Source organism: Hyposmocoma kahamanoa, unplaced genomic scaffold, assembly GCF_003589595.1.
Source record: "Hyposmocoma kahamanoa isolate Upper Pololo Valley unplaced genomic scaffold, ASM358959v1 90160, whole genome shotgun sequence".
Taxonomy (NCBI): domain Eukaryota; kingdom Metazoa; phylum Arthropoda; class Insecta; order Lepidoptera; family Cosmopterigidae; genus Hyposmocoma; species Hyposmocoma kahamanoa.
Genome location: NW_020654588.1, coordinates 464 through 17431, shown reverse-complemented (window position 1 = coordinate 17431; position 16968 = coordinate 464). Strand labels below are relative to the sequence as shown.

At 36.5% G+C, this 16968-nt stretch overlaps 1 protein-coding gene across 1 annotated transcript; it reads right to left on the bottom strand.

Annotated features, from left to right (window-relative positions):
• Positions 1–2027: 2027 nt before the first annotated feature.
• On the bottom strand, positions 2028–15893 carry LOC113236227 (zinc finger CCCH domain-containing protein 14-like). The gene is made up of 5 exons (XM_026472233.1): positions 15855–15893; positions 14618–14660; positions 12794–12961; positions 4739–5454; positions 2028–2509 (listed from the first exon to the last, which is right to left on the bottom strand). The coding sequence occupies exons 1-5, from the start codon at positions 15891–15893 to the stop codon at positions 2219–2221; spliced, it is 1257 nt and encodes a 418-aa protein (XP_026328018.1). The 3' UTR covers positions 2028–2218.
• Positions 15894–16968: the final 1075 nt, after the last annotated feature.

Genomic DNA, 16968 nt, shown 5'->3' with positions numbered 1-16968 from the left:
CATGGCAGTCCGGCATGGTTACCGTTCGGCTATGGAGGCAATTCTTAAATCGGTGGTTAATTATTACTTCAATGAATTCAGCATTATACTTTGGAACACATTTCAGTTTCTAATACTAGCAGTAAGCATAAAGTTATACGTTTATTAAGTTATATAATACTATATATATATACATATATATATATATAATATTAATAGTAAGTACTGTCACCTAACAATGTTAATAATATAACTAAAAGTTATAATGCAACAGTAATGTTTTATTACAAACCTTCAACATTCTTCTACACGTTAGATAAACTTAAACAACGAATTATTATAGGACAACAAAATATAGTTTACGATATAATGACACAAGACACAGTAAGGTCAATGTTATTCTCTGAGATCTCTGTTGCTAACCGCTTTCTGAGCGTGCAGCTGGTCTCAACTAGCTAATGAGACGTTTTTGAATTATAGTCCCTCTCCAATGACGCAATGACGCAAATTCCCTCTAGCGGCAATATTTTAATAGTTTTTAAGTCGTTTTCTATTAAGTTGTTCTATAGGTGCGATGTGGTAACATATGGGTAACGTTCATAATCTGATAAACAAGTTTTAGTAATATCATGGACTAATAACTGAAGAAGACTGCTAATCTCCATAGCACAGATCGTAACTCTGAAAAAGGTCAAAATCCCGTTTTACATTAAGATTGACTCAACTTTGACTAATATGCATGTCAATAGATGGCGCTAATACTAAACAAAATTAAAAGAATAGCCGGTAGCACGGAAGAAAAAACCATGGAAGTGCCGTAATCCTCGATTACAATCAGAATCGATGTCGCCAACTCACACATTCTTCTTCATTTGAAACACTTCAAAATCTTGATATTGATTGGTCGTAGTTTCAAATTTAAAAAGAAATAAAAAATTCTGGATTGTTAATATAATTTAAACTTTACCTTGTTGGCATACCGTTGAAGTTCAATCATCAATACCTATTGTTACAAGTTACGACGTTTTGATATTATATGAATTTCCATCCATCCATCTTGCATCTAGCCATCTAGCGGTTAATTGTAGAACGACTACAAATTGGAGTTATTAATTTAGTTCTCCAAACCAGAAGCGACGATATTGCAGGGGTATAGGCCTTACTTTCGTTAACGGATAATATTTCTGGTGCGGCTATCGTATTTGCACTCCAAAACAGCACAATATGACATTTTTATAGGATTTTACAGAATTTGCACGAAAGAATGACACAACCATACCATACAAAGCGAAAATGGCGGACTGAGCTCTGATAGGTCTGTCGAGACCTATAGTTGGCACGCATGAGATGCTAACTAACCACTTCTATTAATTCATTGTTCTGAGGCCGGCACTAACCATAAAAATCAGTGCAATAAACGCCATCTAGTTAATTTGTTTGTTACCAATATAAATTAGAGTTACAAAAATAGCTATGTGTACTCGTCGCGACATCTGTGTACCAATAGGTACTAAATGCTCGACCACGCTGTCTTGTACCTTGATTGGCAATCCTCTTGATTTATTGGTTAATGACAACATGAATACAATTTTGCTAGTGATTTCCTAATTTTGCTAGTGATTTCCTTATGACATTAATTTTTTGATAAACTACATCAAAACCAACGTTCAGCCTCTGTGGATGACCAGCGGACTGACTGGCTGCAAAAACAGTCCCATATCATTCTATATAAGTTCTGTTTACAGTGCCCCTCTCTATCAACCTCTTGGTTATGCGGGAAGGGCACTATGACTCGTGCGAGCGCTTTTTTACACGCACTTCATCCGGTTCTGTTTTTCTTCAAATTTGAATAGGACCTCTACCGAGGTAGTCCCATTCCAACAAAAAAAGAATCATCGAAATCGGTTCACGAATGTCGGAGTAACAAAGTTATACACAAAAAAAAATACAGACGGATTGAGAACCTCCACCTATTTATGAAGTCGGTTATATAGTTATCAATAATATTAGTGTTGACAAGAAATCACTAGAAATACTTTTGTTCGTTACTCACTTTATTCGTTATACCAAAACTTATAACGTCTGTACAGGACGTGATAATAATTTATTATTATTAATATCTCCACTGTTTTATAAATTGTCAAGTTAATGTAAGCTCATTTTTAATGGAAAAAAAAAAAAGTAATTACCAGAGAAATAAATACCTTACACAAGCACAATATCCTTATACCTTAATTTGTTAATGTAACAACCTTTCAGGACTTTCTGCCTTTTCCTGTTCTTCTTGAGCCTTCTTTTCTGGGACTTTTTTTTCTGCTGATTTCTTTGGTTCCTCGCGCGCGCCTAGTCTCTCTCTTATGGGTCTTTTGGGAAGTTTTAATTCTATTTGGGGCAGTTCCTGGGGTTCTTGTGGTTCTTTGGGAATCTCTTTTGGGATTTCTAAAGGTTTTGGCGGAATTGGGGAGGGGGATTTTTTGGACTGCAAAGGAGGTGTTGCCACAGCCACTGCTGGTGTTTGTGACGAGATTTCCTGAAATATAAAAAGCAAATATATCTACATGAAAAACTAATTACAGTTAGTCAAACAAAACATGGGAAACTAGTGTAACAATCGCGAAAACCTGAGAACTCGACAAAAAATAAATATTATTGCATATATGAATGTTATTTGTAATACACGCATAACACAATTGATTATTAATGCTTTAAAAATGTCTTCTGTAATTCCTGTTCAATAAAATATACAAATAATATATACTATCAGAGGTGAATCAGGTGGTTAACTCCCGTTCCCAGTCCGTAACACAATTACCGTGAAATAAGTAATACCCGACAAAATTAAAATTGACATTGTGTTTTGATTTAGTCGAGTATAACTTACTTGACTTAATTATTTGTTTATTTGAACGCCATGATATGATACTGATTGAATTGCACACTTATTTGATGACATAACGAAAACCACAATGACAGAAACAATCAAATATTACTAATAAAACTTAAATTAAAATTTAAAAACAGGTAAGGCGGTGTATTCCAAAAAGCCAAGAAAGATACCATCTGTAAGCTAACAACTCGTTGAGACCAATCTGATCAGCTCAAACATGACAATTTTATTGTAAATAGTTGAGGTATTTGGTAATCTGTAGACTGTCCTGGTTACAGCATCAGACCAAGGTATTCACAATATTGTAATTTCATTAGATTTCCGTAATATACCAAAACATTTCAAGTCACGCTTATTATTATTTTGGAACCGTCTGCGATGAGTCCTTGATCCATAAAGAGATCCTTACTATAGTTTTATGTCTTTGGAATGAAGAGTCCTGTGGCTCTTTCCTTACAAACAAATGGAAGTTTAGTAAATATGCATCTTATGACTGACGATCAAGCCAGGTGTTCATCAAACATGGTTAAAAACCATCCGATTAAGTTAGCCTTCAAATGAAAAAAATCTGCTTTGAGATCTGTCCATCTATTTGGGAGGTAGGATGCTACAGAAATAGAGAGAAAGGCTTCAATCTAGCTTCCCTCTTTCTGGGTCGGGGATCAAAAACACTAGCACGCAAGAACTATTTGCCCTCCATTATTATTTTGAACAAAAACAAATAGTATAATACTACTAATTATAGGAGATTACACTTGCGGTATTGGATGCAACTTAGTCTTTGCCACGGAAACAAGACAATCTACCTTTATCGCCTTCATTTACGCATTAGTAATTATTCTTTACCAAACAAACAAACTCTATCGACATGACTTGCCATTTGAATTCGCGTAATTGAAACGATATGGATCATGCTCATTTTTTACTAAGATCGAAAGAGACAGCTACTCAGTACTTTTCTGTGCAAAAGAATATTCGAGGCGATGTGCAGCTTGCCTTGTCAAACAAAACAATCAGCCATTTTGTAAGGCATTGCACAGCTAGACAATCGGATAAAAGAACCAGGCGTTTTATTTCTTGAAAATTATGTGAAAATGTAAATCAGTTAATTATATTACATGTCTCATTATTAGAGAAGGGAAGATTAAAGAAAAGAGAGGCAGGGGAAGACCTAGCAAGCAAGTGACAAGTTGTCATTTCTGGAACCCAAAGATAGAGCAGTAAATAGTGATAGTTGGAAGTTATTCCACTAATAATAATAATAACGCACACACTCAACATAGCCCCGCACTAGGGAAACCCTGTGTCGCGGGTGCTATGGACACACACATAGACAACCACAAATTACACCCAAATTCACGAGAGAAATAAATATAGGCCATATAAATATTTCTCCTGGCCCGGGAATCAAACCTGGGACCTCTGCGTGGCAGTCCGGCAGGGTAACCGTTCGGCCACGGAGACAGTCCACTGACAAGAGTGTAGGTTTTAAATTAAATGTTTGTTTAAGAATGTTGTCTTGATTGAATAAATTGTTAAGGCTAGCCAATCATTGACTTACAAATAAATGGACGACGGGTCTAATACAAAAACCACGAAGAAAATGTCCCAAGTCAACCTATTCGAAATTTAAATTGTAATGTCATAGCAGTATCGCGCTGTCAGTCGAACAAATGAAGACTAAAGCGGAGTTTGGCGCTCTGTATACGATTTTAACGCCTTACAAGTTCGGACACTTTTTAGCGCGGACCCGACGTCCATATAATTGTAAGTCAATGTAGCCAATGTATATTGTGTATAATGACATTTCACCACTGCAGTATATCTTACTTATAATGGGCCTCACAAAACAAAGAGTTAAGTTAAAATTACCTGAAAGACATCTTCAGCAAAATCATTCATTAATTCTTCCGCCTCAGTCCTAATAGTCAAAAAATCCTCATCATCAGACATGGAATCTAACTGTTCAACCAGTTTCTGTTTCAAACCTTGTATCTTTGCTTCAATTTCGTTAATTTCTTTTATCTGTTCGTCTCTAGGAGCCCCTTGCACTATATCTGTACTAAGTTCATTATCCAAAGTACTGGTTTCACCAGCTTCGATACCAATTTCATTACATATAGTGCCAGATTCATTCGCAATAGTATTAGACTCAATAGTTTTGGTACTAATTTCGGGCTCAGATTGACTTGGTATGGTAGCTGGATCAATAATGGGCAAAATAGGCCTTTTTATTTCCTTGATCACCGGTTTTACATCTATAATTTCTTCTTTTTTAGGAGAATCTATGGTTACACCATGTTTCTTTAAAATCTGACCAGCAAAGACATCAGTAATTGATGGTTCAGATTCTTTCTCCATATTCATAAGCAAAGGTGGTACATTAGGATGTACCATTTCATAATGTTTGCTCTTTTTCTTGCTTTTATGAACCTTCTTCTCGTCTTTCTTACGATGCGACTTATCTTTATGTTTCTTTTTTCCTTTCTTCAAGTGATCAGTTTTCTTTGCTTTTGTTTTGTCCTTTTCCTTTTTATCTTTTGCTTTCTTTTCTTTTGACTTTTCCTTACTCTTTTCTATTTCTGGTTCTGAAAAAAAGATTTGTTTATATGAGAGATAATGAAATAAGCACTTAGGTGGTAATAATTTAAAGATAAGAGTGTGTGGCACCGCAGCAGATATCTCAGACATCGCCGCTCTAACTGTTTACTATGTAATGCAATGACTTTCAGCGTATGCTGCGGCATTGCACTGTTACAGCTGGCAGGATACAAAGTCAACATTAAAAGATGGGATTCATTCCCAACAGATATTAAAGCATCAACCTTTCTGATATTTTATAGCATTGATTGATAACTATTTATAAATTCTTGTGTTTGAGCCCATGAAACCATAAAAGGTATTTTTTGGTGAAAGTTTGGGAGGCATTCTCCGACCTCCTTGCACGCTGGGTTATGGCCAAAAAGAAGAAAATAAAAACGTCATTGAGACGAAAAATTGATACGAAATTACAAAACCGCTGCTGAAAATGTAAAACCGCTTATCAGTAATTATTTATAATATTCATTCGTCGCAAACAAGAAATTATCTCCTAACCGCGCCGCCAGCACGCATCTGCACGGGAGTTAAAAGTGAGTGTCACCAATAATTATCCAAAATTACATATATTGGTTTTATGGGTAAATTCTTCGGAACGGAAGGAACAAAGTCCACTGCCTCCTTTAACATTTGAGCCCCTTCAAATTTTTGGCCTACGAGCCGAACGTTCTGTAAGTTTTCCTAAAATTTTCGGTTTTATTTCAAAATTCTCATCTGCCATACGTAAAACGTATTTGTATTTGTACTCCCTTTAACTCCTCTTTTTCATACCTATAGGCCATTGAGACCTGGGTTCTACCTCTAATTATCGCATTTCCGCAATATTTTAATATTTCCCTGCATTTTCAGTTAGAATTTTATAAATTAAAATTCATAATACCGCTTTGAAATTTGTACGTACGGAAACGTCATTATTATACGACTCGGTTAAAGTGCTTGTAGTGCTTGACAAATACTATTTCGTCTCACTTACACTTATGGCCACGTCATATGTTTTTACGCTGTAGACACAAAGTTAATACAATTTAGAATTTAGAATTTGAATTATTTTGGTTGTGTTCTAGTGTTTCATTCCATCCCATTTTTTTGACATAGCGTCATTTTAATAGAAGAAATGGAGAATAAAATCTCACTTTTATCAAGTAAACGTGATTCTTACCTTTCACGCATTCAAAGCATTTATGATGCCATACCGAAAACGAAGCGTGATAAAATTGCTAAGTTTTTAATACAAGCTGATAACATTCAACATTTCCGCCTTGTCAAATTTAGAAAGCTTTATTGATCACTTTTCGACTTCGGTATCCGCTTTACGTCAGTTGAACATTTAAAGAATTGACCGACTTCATTTTTGTACACTTGGCATTACGCATGTTGGTTGCATTTATACTTGTGTAAAGCATTTGAAATGTCTCTTAACAGCAGCGATGTATTTCCTAAATATGACGAATTTCTATCATTTATTCGCGATCAAACAAAAATATTACAACGTACTACTACAGTCACGTCAACGTCGCATCCATACGTAGGCAACCATGCTCAACGAAGCCATCCAACTCCCGCGACTCGCACGCATCTTACGCATATTTATTTATTTATTTATTTAAACTTTATTGTACAATACACTAAAGTACAAATGGCGGACTTAATGCCATAAGGCAATCTCTACCAGTCAACCATTGGGCCAAACAGGAAAAAAAACACAATAGGTTGGTGCTACACTTAAACAAGAAGAACAATATACTAGAAAACTAATCGATAATTTGTATGGTATAAATAAATAACATACTATAAACATACTTATTATGCATACATAATAAACTTACATATATATATTATAATAATAAATAATATGATATATGTACCCAAAGCAACATTATACAGTGTCTTAATTTTGACAATTGTCAAACAGATGCTTGCGCAACATGCGCTTGAAAGATAATTTGGTCTGAGCTTGTCTTACACGAAGCGGGAGCGCGTTCCAAAGACGAATTGCATGAAGGGTAAAAGAATTAGACAAAAAATCAGTGCGATGAGAAGGAATAGAAAGCTTAAGGCTACGGGAAGATCGAAATTCACAACCCGGCCGAGCGTTTTGAAATTGAAATGAACATTTAAGATAATCAGGTGCAGCCGGGTCGAACAAGATGGAGAAAAGTGTGGTTAAAATTCTTAAGGACCTGCGTTCACGGATGGGAAGCCAATTTAGTTGACGACGAAAAGCAGAGATGTGGTCATACTTCCGCAGACCAAAAATAAACCTAATACAGTTGTTAAGAAGACGATCTAATCTATTCAAAAAGGTTTGAGAGATGTTACTGTAACACACGTCAGCATAATCAATCACAGGCAACACTAGAGCTTGAACAAGGAGAGTTTTGGTTTTAATTGGAAGAAAGTTCTTAAATCTGTAAAGAGCTCTTATAGTGTCTGTAACCCTACGACAAACGTCAGACACCTGGGAATCCCACGTAAGGCCTGTGTCAATAATAAGCCCCAGGTTCTTTACCTGATTTGACAGAGGAATCACTACGTTCTCAAACATTATTGGTGGCACGCACGACAGATCACAAGACGAAAAAAGGCGTGAGCTTCCAAGGATGATGGCTTGACACTTAGAAGGGTTGACATTGATACCAAACTTTTGGGACCAAACCGAGACGCGATGAAGGTCATCATTAATTAATACAATTGCATCACTTATGCCACCGACATTAACCTCGGTATAAAGCTGCAAGTCGTCGGCATACAGGTGGTAAGAACATTTGATGCTGGACGTAATCAGATTTATGAAAATAGAAAACAAGAGAGGAGAGAGAATTCCGCCCTGAGGTACCCCCGAAAGTGAGTTTACACCATTCTGAGAACGAGCGATCAATACGAATCGCTTGTTGGCGATCGCGGAGATAAGAAGAGAACCATTGAGCTGCCGTTGAAGAGATGTTTAGGTGGTCTAAGGTAGCAAGGAGAAGGTCATGATCCACGGCGTTGAATGCATTGGAGAAGTCAATTAGGACCAGCACAGTAAGTAGAGTACAGTCCATGCCCCTCCTTACATCCTCAACAATCTTTAGCAATGCAGTAGAAGTACTATGACCTGGTCGAAAACCTGATTGAAATGGAGAAAGGATATTGTTTGAGTAAACATAGGCAGACAATTGTTTGTGAACGATAGCCTCTAAGACTTTGGAAAGAAAAGGAAGAATTGAGATGGGACGGTAATGCTTGAGGAGACTGGGGTTAGTAACTTTTGGAAGAGGGATTACATGAGCATTTCGCCACAGAGAAGGAAAAGCCCCAGTCGTCATCGAGAAATTAACTACGTGCGTGATAATAGGGAGTATACATTCTAAAATACACATAACCATAATTCTACTTACGTCATCGTGCCCAACAGCATTGGATTTGATTGACAAAACCACTTTCCTGACCTCATCTTCAGTTACTGAGGTGAAAATAAATACAGAATTTGAAATTTTGGGCAGTGCTCTAATAAATGCAATACTTTGTTGTTTGGTGTTGGTGTCCAAAGTTGCAGTTTTGGCAAAGTGAGTATTCAGCTCATTTAAGGAGAAGGAAGAAGTTATATTGTACGAAATTTGCGGTTTACCTACACCAATGGATTTTAGGAATTTCCAAGTGTTAACGGGGGAAGAATGTAAAATATTTTCATAAATATGTTTACGTTTGGCTGCTCTTACCATCTGATTACACCTATTTCTTGCTGCTTTAAAACAGAGCCAATTTTCCTCACATCGGTCGCGTTTGTATTTCCTAAACGCACGATCTCGTCTTGTCATTGCAATACGGACTGCTCGAGTTATCCACGGCGCAGGAGGGCGCTTAAGTTTGACAGATCGAATTGGCGCGTGAGTGTCAAAAAGTTTCAGAACTGCGGAATTTAGTGAAAACACCGCCTCATCGACTGTTGATGCTGACAACGTAGGGCCCCAATCAAAAGCCTGCGCGTCCTTTTTTAACACTTCCATGTCAAGTCTCGCGAAACTACGTAGTTCAATTGTAACAGGCTGAGCCTTAAGTGGTTTAATTTTGTAGCTCAAGTAAATGAGGTCATGACGTGAAAAACCTGGTGCCAAAAATTGTCCAGCCTTGCCCACGTGATCAATAGAGGAGGCAAGTATAAGATCTAGCCAGGTATCCGACGCGTCTACGTTGTGATGAGTAGGCTCAAGAGGTAGAACGGTTAGAGCTACAGATTCAATCACTGCTTTCAAAGAACGAGCTCTCATGCTGTTTTTCATGAGGTCGGTATTAAAATCGCCCATGATTATTTGATGAGTGTATTCAGCACTAAGAGATGAGAGGAAAGTTTCGAACGAAGAGAAGTAATCTATAGAAGGAGGACAGTAAACAACCCCTAGAGCCACTTTTATACCCTTTACCTTGATCTGATGAGCAAGTGTTCCAAAGAACTGGAGTATAGAGAGGGAGAAGAAGAAAGAATTTTGAAAGGAACGTCATTACGGATGTAAATGGCAACGCCTCCGCCACCCTTTCCCGTGCGGTCATTGCGGAGTAATATGAAACCAGGAAGACTAAAAGATGTAGAAGCAAGGTTTGGTTTAAGCCAGGTTTCTGAAATCAGAATAGCATGAATATTAGGAGAAGAGAAAGTGTCAAGTAGGTCGTTATAGTGGCTAGGGATGCTTTGGGCATTTATATGACAGACGTTTAGAAAGTTCGTGAAGTTTTGGAATTCGCGCGTTAATGAATCGCCAAGGGTACCAGTATTATGAAACTCAGATTCTTCACTATCAATAGAAAGAAAAGACGAAGGCGAGTTGCAAGCTGAGTAAAAAGAGTCATCATCTGACATGACGTGTTGCGTAGGTAAAAATAGAGGTATAATAAATAAATATGAATTGTATAAAAAAATAATACTTAATATAAAATATAATAATATATATATAAAAAAAAATAAAGTTTCGAAGTATGGGTTCTGTGTAACACACCAGTCGACCGTAAATTAAAAACTATAAGACTTATATAAAACAAGTTACATTGGTTATCGGCCCGCCGCCAGTAAACAAAAAAAAAAAGCATTCCATGAACAATTTCTGAACGCAACCGAATTACTACCAGCTGTCAAAATCAAAAACAAAAATAATCAAATTTTTACAGATTGCCTAGCCTACCTTAATTACTTATATATGCATATGCAAACGTTTTTAGCAAATAACAGTAACAACCCTATTTGCAATTATTGTAAAAGTAACAAACATGCCAATTTGTATCAATGCGAACCCTTTTTGAAATTATCGCCAATAGAAAAATATAATATAATTAAAAAATGTAATGGTTGTGTGAATTGTTTAAGTGTGCGTCATACTTTATCGACGTGTAAGGCGAATTCTACTTGCAGACATTGCAATAAGGCCCATGATAGCCAATGGTGCCGCAGATTGATTGAGCGCCCAAATGTCTCTAATCAGGGATATTACTGTAATGCTAATAAAGGTCAACCTAGACCTCCCGCACCGCTCCCAGCTGTACAACTCACGTCTTCAGCCGCGACCGTCCATGCCGCACAGCCAGTACGTCCACATATCAACTCCGCGCCGTCTTCGGTTCAACATGGCCCCTCTGATATTTCTCCAGGCCTTCCGCACACTAATAATAATAATGCTGTAGGTTTCTCGGGCACTGCTACGATCAATCAAGCCTCGCATAAGACAGTATTGTTAGGAACTGCAACCGTACAGGTATTAGATGCCTTTGGTAATCGCCGCGATTTAAGAGTTCTGGTTGACATAGGTTCTCAGAAACATTTTGTGACGTCACGCTGTTTACGTACGTTGGGGTTGAAATTTACACCTGACAATAAAAATACGTCAGTACATGGTATTGGAGAAAGTTCTCAGTCTATAAAGGGAACGTCAAATCTCACGCTGTTTTCGCGATTTGATCCGTCTTTTTCGTTAAACTTGCAAGCATTGGTCATTGATACAATATCTGGTAATCTTCCGCCGTGTCAAATAAATACCACTTTATTATTATTATTTACAGGACATTCAATTCAGTGATAGTCATTGGTACTTGTCGGGTAAAATTGTTTTACTGCTGGGCGCTGAAAATTTCGTAGTGTATAATGAAAAATAATCGCATTATCGGCCCACCTGGTTTACCCGACGCGATTGAAACTGTCTTCGGATGTCATTTCCGGATCCGCTAATACAGTAGATGCTCAGTCGTCTTCTGTACAAACATTCTTCACCACAACTGACAATGTTGATACTCTCCTTTCTAAATTTTGGGAAACGGAAGAGGTTCCCATCCGCAAATATCTGTCTACTGAAGATAAGGTGTGTGAACAAATTTATACGCAACAAACTAATGGAAATGATCTCGGTCGGTATGTTGTTCCGCTACCGTTTTGTCGCGATCCGCTTGATTTAGGCGATTCCTTATCTACCGCGACACGCAGATATAATTCATTGGAAAGAAAGTTTAAACAAAATAATGTTATTCATCAATAATATGATGAAATTATCCGCGACTATTTAGAAAAGGGATACATTTCTTTAGCGAAAGACTTGGAAAATGATTCCAGTTCCTATATTATACCGCATCACCCTGTCGTTAAAGATATAGTATAGAAGAATAGTCCGCGTGGTATCCGTACGTACTAATTCAGGCACTTATCAAAGGCCAGTGGTAAAGGTTTCCCCTTTACCTCTGCAGTAAAATTAACTTTTAAGTTTTTGTCATACCGCACATTTTGTTTCTTATAATGTAAGTATTATGTTTTGTTTGACTTCTTGGGGAAAGAAGTATGTTACGTTCGCATCCTCGCATGTGTTTTTTATCTTTATTTCTTTCTCGCTCTTTGTTTAAAAGTTAGAAGAACAAAGAGATCTTTGTCCGTCTAGGTGGGGGGAATGTTTGAGCCCATGAAACCATTAAAGGTATTTTTTGGTGAACGATTGGGCGGCAGTCTCCGACCTCCTTGCGCGCTGGGCTATGGCCAAAAAGAAGAAAATAAAAACGTCATTGAGACGAAAAATTGATAGGAAATTACAAAACCGCTGCTGAAAATGTAAAACCGCTTATCAGTAATTATTTATAATATTCATTCGTCGCAAACAATGAATTATCTTCTAACCGCCGCCAGTACGCATCTGCACGGGAGTTAAAGGTAAGTGTCACCAATATTTTTCCAAAATTACATTTCTTGGTTTTATGGATAAATTCTTCCGAACGGAAGGAACAAAGTCCACTGCCTCCTTTAACATCTGAGCCCCTTCAATTTGAAGTCTTGAGAAACGTCAATAGAAATTTAACTGCAAATAATTAGGGTTGTAAACATACTTAGAGGTGCAGTAATAGTGACTTCTTGCAGTTTCTTCAGCACCTGGTGAAGCCAGTTAACAAACAGCTCTGTGTTGTCGCCAAGAAAAAGCTGTAGATCATCTTCCATCTGAGTGCGGGTCCGTTTATTGGCTACCATTACCATTACATAATCAGGGAGTTCATCATCTGAAAAACGTTTAATACAATACACGCTTGCATTTTGTTGTTTTATTTTTTTTTTCTGATATAATTCAAATATGGTATTTTAAGCCTTTTCACTGTTGTCAATGGAATGGAAGTGGCAACTGATAATTATAAATAACAATGGTGAACTTTGTCAAAAATTCACAGACCAGGTACAATTCAGAATGAATTCACACATCAACTCAAGAATTAATAATAATATTATATTATTAATTTATATAATAATAGATAGCCGAGATTCTTGTAAAAATGTTCAAAGTCACATTGTGTATGACAAGGAACAATAGCCAGATGTAATATTTTGATCATTGTCTTCTTCCATTGGAAGAAAACATATTTTTTAAATGGAAATCAATTAAACAATTATCAAACAACAAAGAGTCAATTACGGGAGTCATCATACTTATCAATGCGGAATCCTCTTCAGCTAATCAGATAAAAGTTTTATGACAATATACATATAACTGTTGCAAAACGTATAACGTCATATTTGCTATTATTACATGGATTTAAAGCTTTTTATAATAATAATAATAATAATAATGCACACACTCAACATAGCCCCGCACTAGGGAAACCCTGTGTCGCGGGTGCCATGGACACACACATATACAACCACAAATTACACCCAAACTCACGAGATAAATAAATGTAGGCCATACAAATACCTCTCCCGGCCCGGGAATCGAACCTGGGACCTCTGCGTGGCAGTCCGGCATGGTAACCGCTCGGCCACAGAGGCAGTAATTTTATGATTGGCGTGATGTGATTCCATGTGCATAAATGTGGTAACTCCCTAAATAACCATATCACTGCTTTTCAACATTGGTGGCCCAAACTAAAACAGTTAAGTTTTGCTTCATTACATAGTAGAATCAGAATTCTTTCTATCTACAACAGGACTTTAGATTAAATAATCATGACATTGGGCTAACATTGTTGTGAACTTTCTCAAAGGGATATACAGGTGTAATCATAACTTTTCATCATTCATGAAGAAGAAGACAAGAAATAATAAGTTGAGGTATCAGTAGGGCTAGCGCGATAAGGCGTGACATAAAGCGCGAGATCTCTATGTTAGAATAGTAGTAGCTCGCGCTTTATGTCGCGCCCTGTCGTGCTAGCCCTAGTCCTTTAATTGGAATTTCTTTACACTCTTTTGAGACCTCCTAATTTTTTGAAAGTCGGTTACTAATAGGGTCACTTTCAAAAAATGATTGTAAATTAATTTGCCACTCTGCGAACCCAGTGAAGGTTGCTGTGCTGATGTGAAGTAGTGGTAAAGTTGCTGTGCTCGTGTTGAGCTGAATCTTTTTTTGTAACATCAAGTGACGGGACAAACAAGTCATGCACCTGATGGTAAGCTACACACCTGTCCATAACAGTTACAGTGTCACTCAGAGCTTTAAATTGCAAAGTTCTGAGGGGCACTACCACTGCGCCCGTCACCCTGAGACATAAGTTGACAAGTCCCATGTGCCTGTAATTTCACTAGCACCCTTACCCTTCAAAACCAGAACACAGTAATGCTGACATTACTGCTTGGCGGCAGAAATAGGTAAGGTGGCAGTACTACCCTGTACGAACTCTTTCACAAGGAGTTCTACTGCTGCTATCTATTAATTGAGGGTTGCTTACCAACATAGCATCCTAATTCTGTAAGTTTTGCTTTGATGGCAGACTGAAAACAATAAAAATAAAGACATAAAGATTTTAATACATCACAGGGACACACACTGTGGAGTCACATCCTAAACACTGTTATTTCATATCTTGCAGCAGTTTAATAGGCTATATCAATTAATAAATTATTAATACTCTGTTTCCCAACATACTCTATCATCGTTACTTTTTATTTTTTTTACGATGGCAACTGACGGGTTAAACTAGTCCTACACCTCATAGTAAACTTTGAATATTTTAAATCACAAAAATCTAAGAGGCACTGCCCCTACGCCTGTCTGTAATTTCATCAGGACCCCAATTCAGAACTCTTCAATATTTTAACCAAATTTTTAAATTGGACATTGTTCTCGAATCAAAGAGCGCTTTCCAAGCTATCCAGAACATTCCAAGTTAAACGTACGATTCCGATACAATATTGTTATCCAACAGCGTGTACAGTGCTAGTCAGTAAAAAGGTTACAAGAAAAATTAAAATCCTTTTATATACATTTTTAAGACTTTATAGGCCTAAAATATAGGAATGCATTAGTCTTGCATTAAAATAAATTAATAAAATTTAACAAAATCCAGACCTTATTTAAACGAGAATTTCGGTAATCGTACGGGTGGGTGTGATGTCATTTAAGCTTGGTTTCGAATACGACAGTTTGACGATCGGTTCGAGTGTTGTAAATAAAAATGAAAAGAAATATGTCGACAACTGCGTTATCGAAGGTTCGGATTCGGATCCCAGCACCCTTACCATTCAAAACCGAAAAGCAGTAAAAATCACATTGCAGCTTGGCGGCAGAAATCTGTCACAAGAAACTATACTGCTGCTAAACTACTACATCTAATGTAACATTCATTTCGCAATTCTTAAATTGTGCCGGGAAAAATCGATACATAATGTAGGTTACAAATTGCATTCTAAAGGTCAACGTTCAGTGTCGAAATTTACGTTAATTGCGTCACCTCACATACAGCAACATTAAACGATTATTACTATTATATTTCCTTACCACGGCATGACTTTTTCACATATTTCCTGTTGGGTAAGTAATCCGTAGCTTATGATAATCGTTTAATGAGTACCCACGAGTCGTAATATCTATATACAGAAATATTATTTAAACATATTGGGAATTATTTGTCCTATCGTTTTTAGTACTAAAACACAGTAAAATCCAGTAAAAACTGCAATATTTACCCGCATTTTCTGCCCAATCTCGCTCCCGACAACATCCATTTTTAATGTTATAACCACTACTACAGACACAAGATGAACGAAAATTATTATATAACCTAAATAATTTATAATGTTTATATTTTCAGCAAAATTTACGTCCTAGAATCACAATTATTACGACAAATACGAAAATATTTTTATGACAAATTATCTGCCATTTATTTTTGAACACTTTTTAATTCGCAGGCTTGGGCATCTTGTAACTTGTATTTTTTCAATTGATTAAAAATAAGTTTTATGTTATGAGTATAACGACCACAAGAGGTTTATGAGGTGACCACAAAACATAAAATCTCTGCTTCAGATAGGAATGAACAGCAGTTATTTTTTTGTTGTTTAATATAATTTATGAGGGTTCGGTTACAGGATGGAAAAAAAATAAAAGAATGGAGCTGCCCTAACTGCGGAATGAACGTGTATACCTAAACAAAAATTGAACGAACAAATGGCAGATTTGTTTAGTGTCGTACCATAATCTATCGATAAATCATTATCGACATTCAAACATTTAATTAAAATAGATCAATATTCCATTTGGGAATATAGGTTATTATGAGAATAACCGGGACGTCACATGAAATTTTGAATTTATTGTTTTGCGTTTACAAATACTCAAATATTACGAAAAGTGAACTTGCGCAGAAAACAAAAATATTTGTAATTTGAGAATATAGAAAAAAGAGAAAACTTTAAAATATAAATCCCATACATTTACAACCTCAAGATTTTTATTTTCATAGAGATTTTTAAACAGGTTCCAAATAGTGTACGCTTTTTTGTATTTATGCATTGGTATAGAATTAATATCAGTGACTGATTTAAGTGAATTTCAATACTTCCATTTAGTTTTGGAAATAAATGAAAGTATTAATATTATGAATAATAATATTATTATCATACGTTTATTTGCTTGAAACATGGTATAACAAGAGATGTAACAAGAGACAGTGTTAGTATAAACATGTTTCGCATATATGAAATAGCATGCAAATGTCTGATCATACAATGCCAATAGTTGTCTATTGGCCGAGCGCCATTGATTTGTGCAGAAAAATCGACACTTCTCCGAAGTGAG

Excerpts from the sequence above, each read along its gene's own strand:
- LOC113236227 (XM_026472233.1), bottom strand. The coding sequence starts at position 15,893 with ATGGATGTTGTCGGGAGCGAGATTGGGCAGAAAATGCGG. Across the intron at positions 5,455-12,793 it reads CACTATTACTGCACCTCTAA|AACCAGAAATAGAAAAGAGT; the intron begins GTATGTTTACAA and ends TCTTTTTTTCAG. Across the intron at positions 2,510-4,738 it reads TTGCTGAAGATGTCTTTCAG|GAAATCTCGTCACAAACACC; the intron begins GTAATTTTAACT and ends TTTATATTTCAG.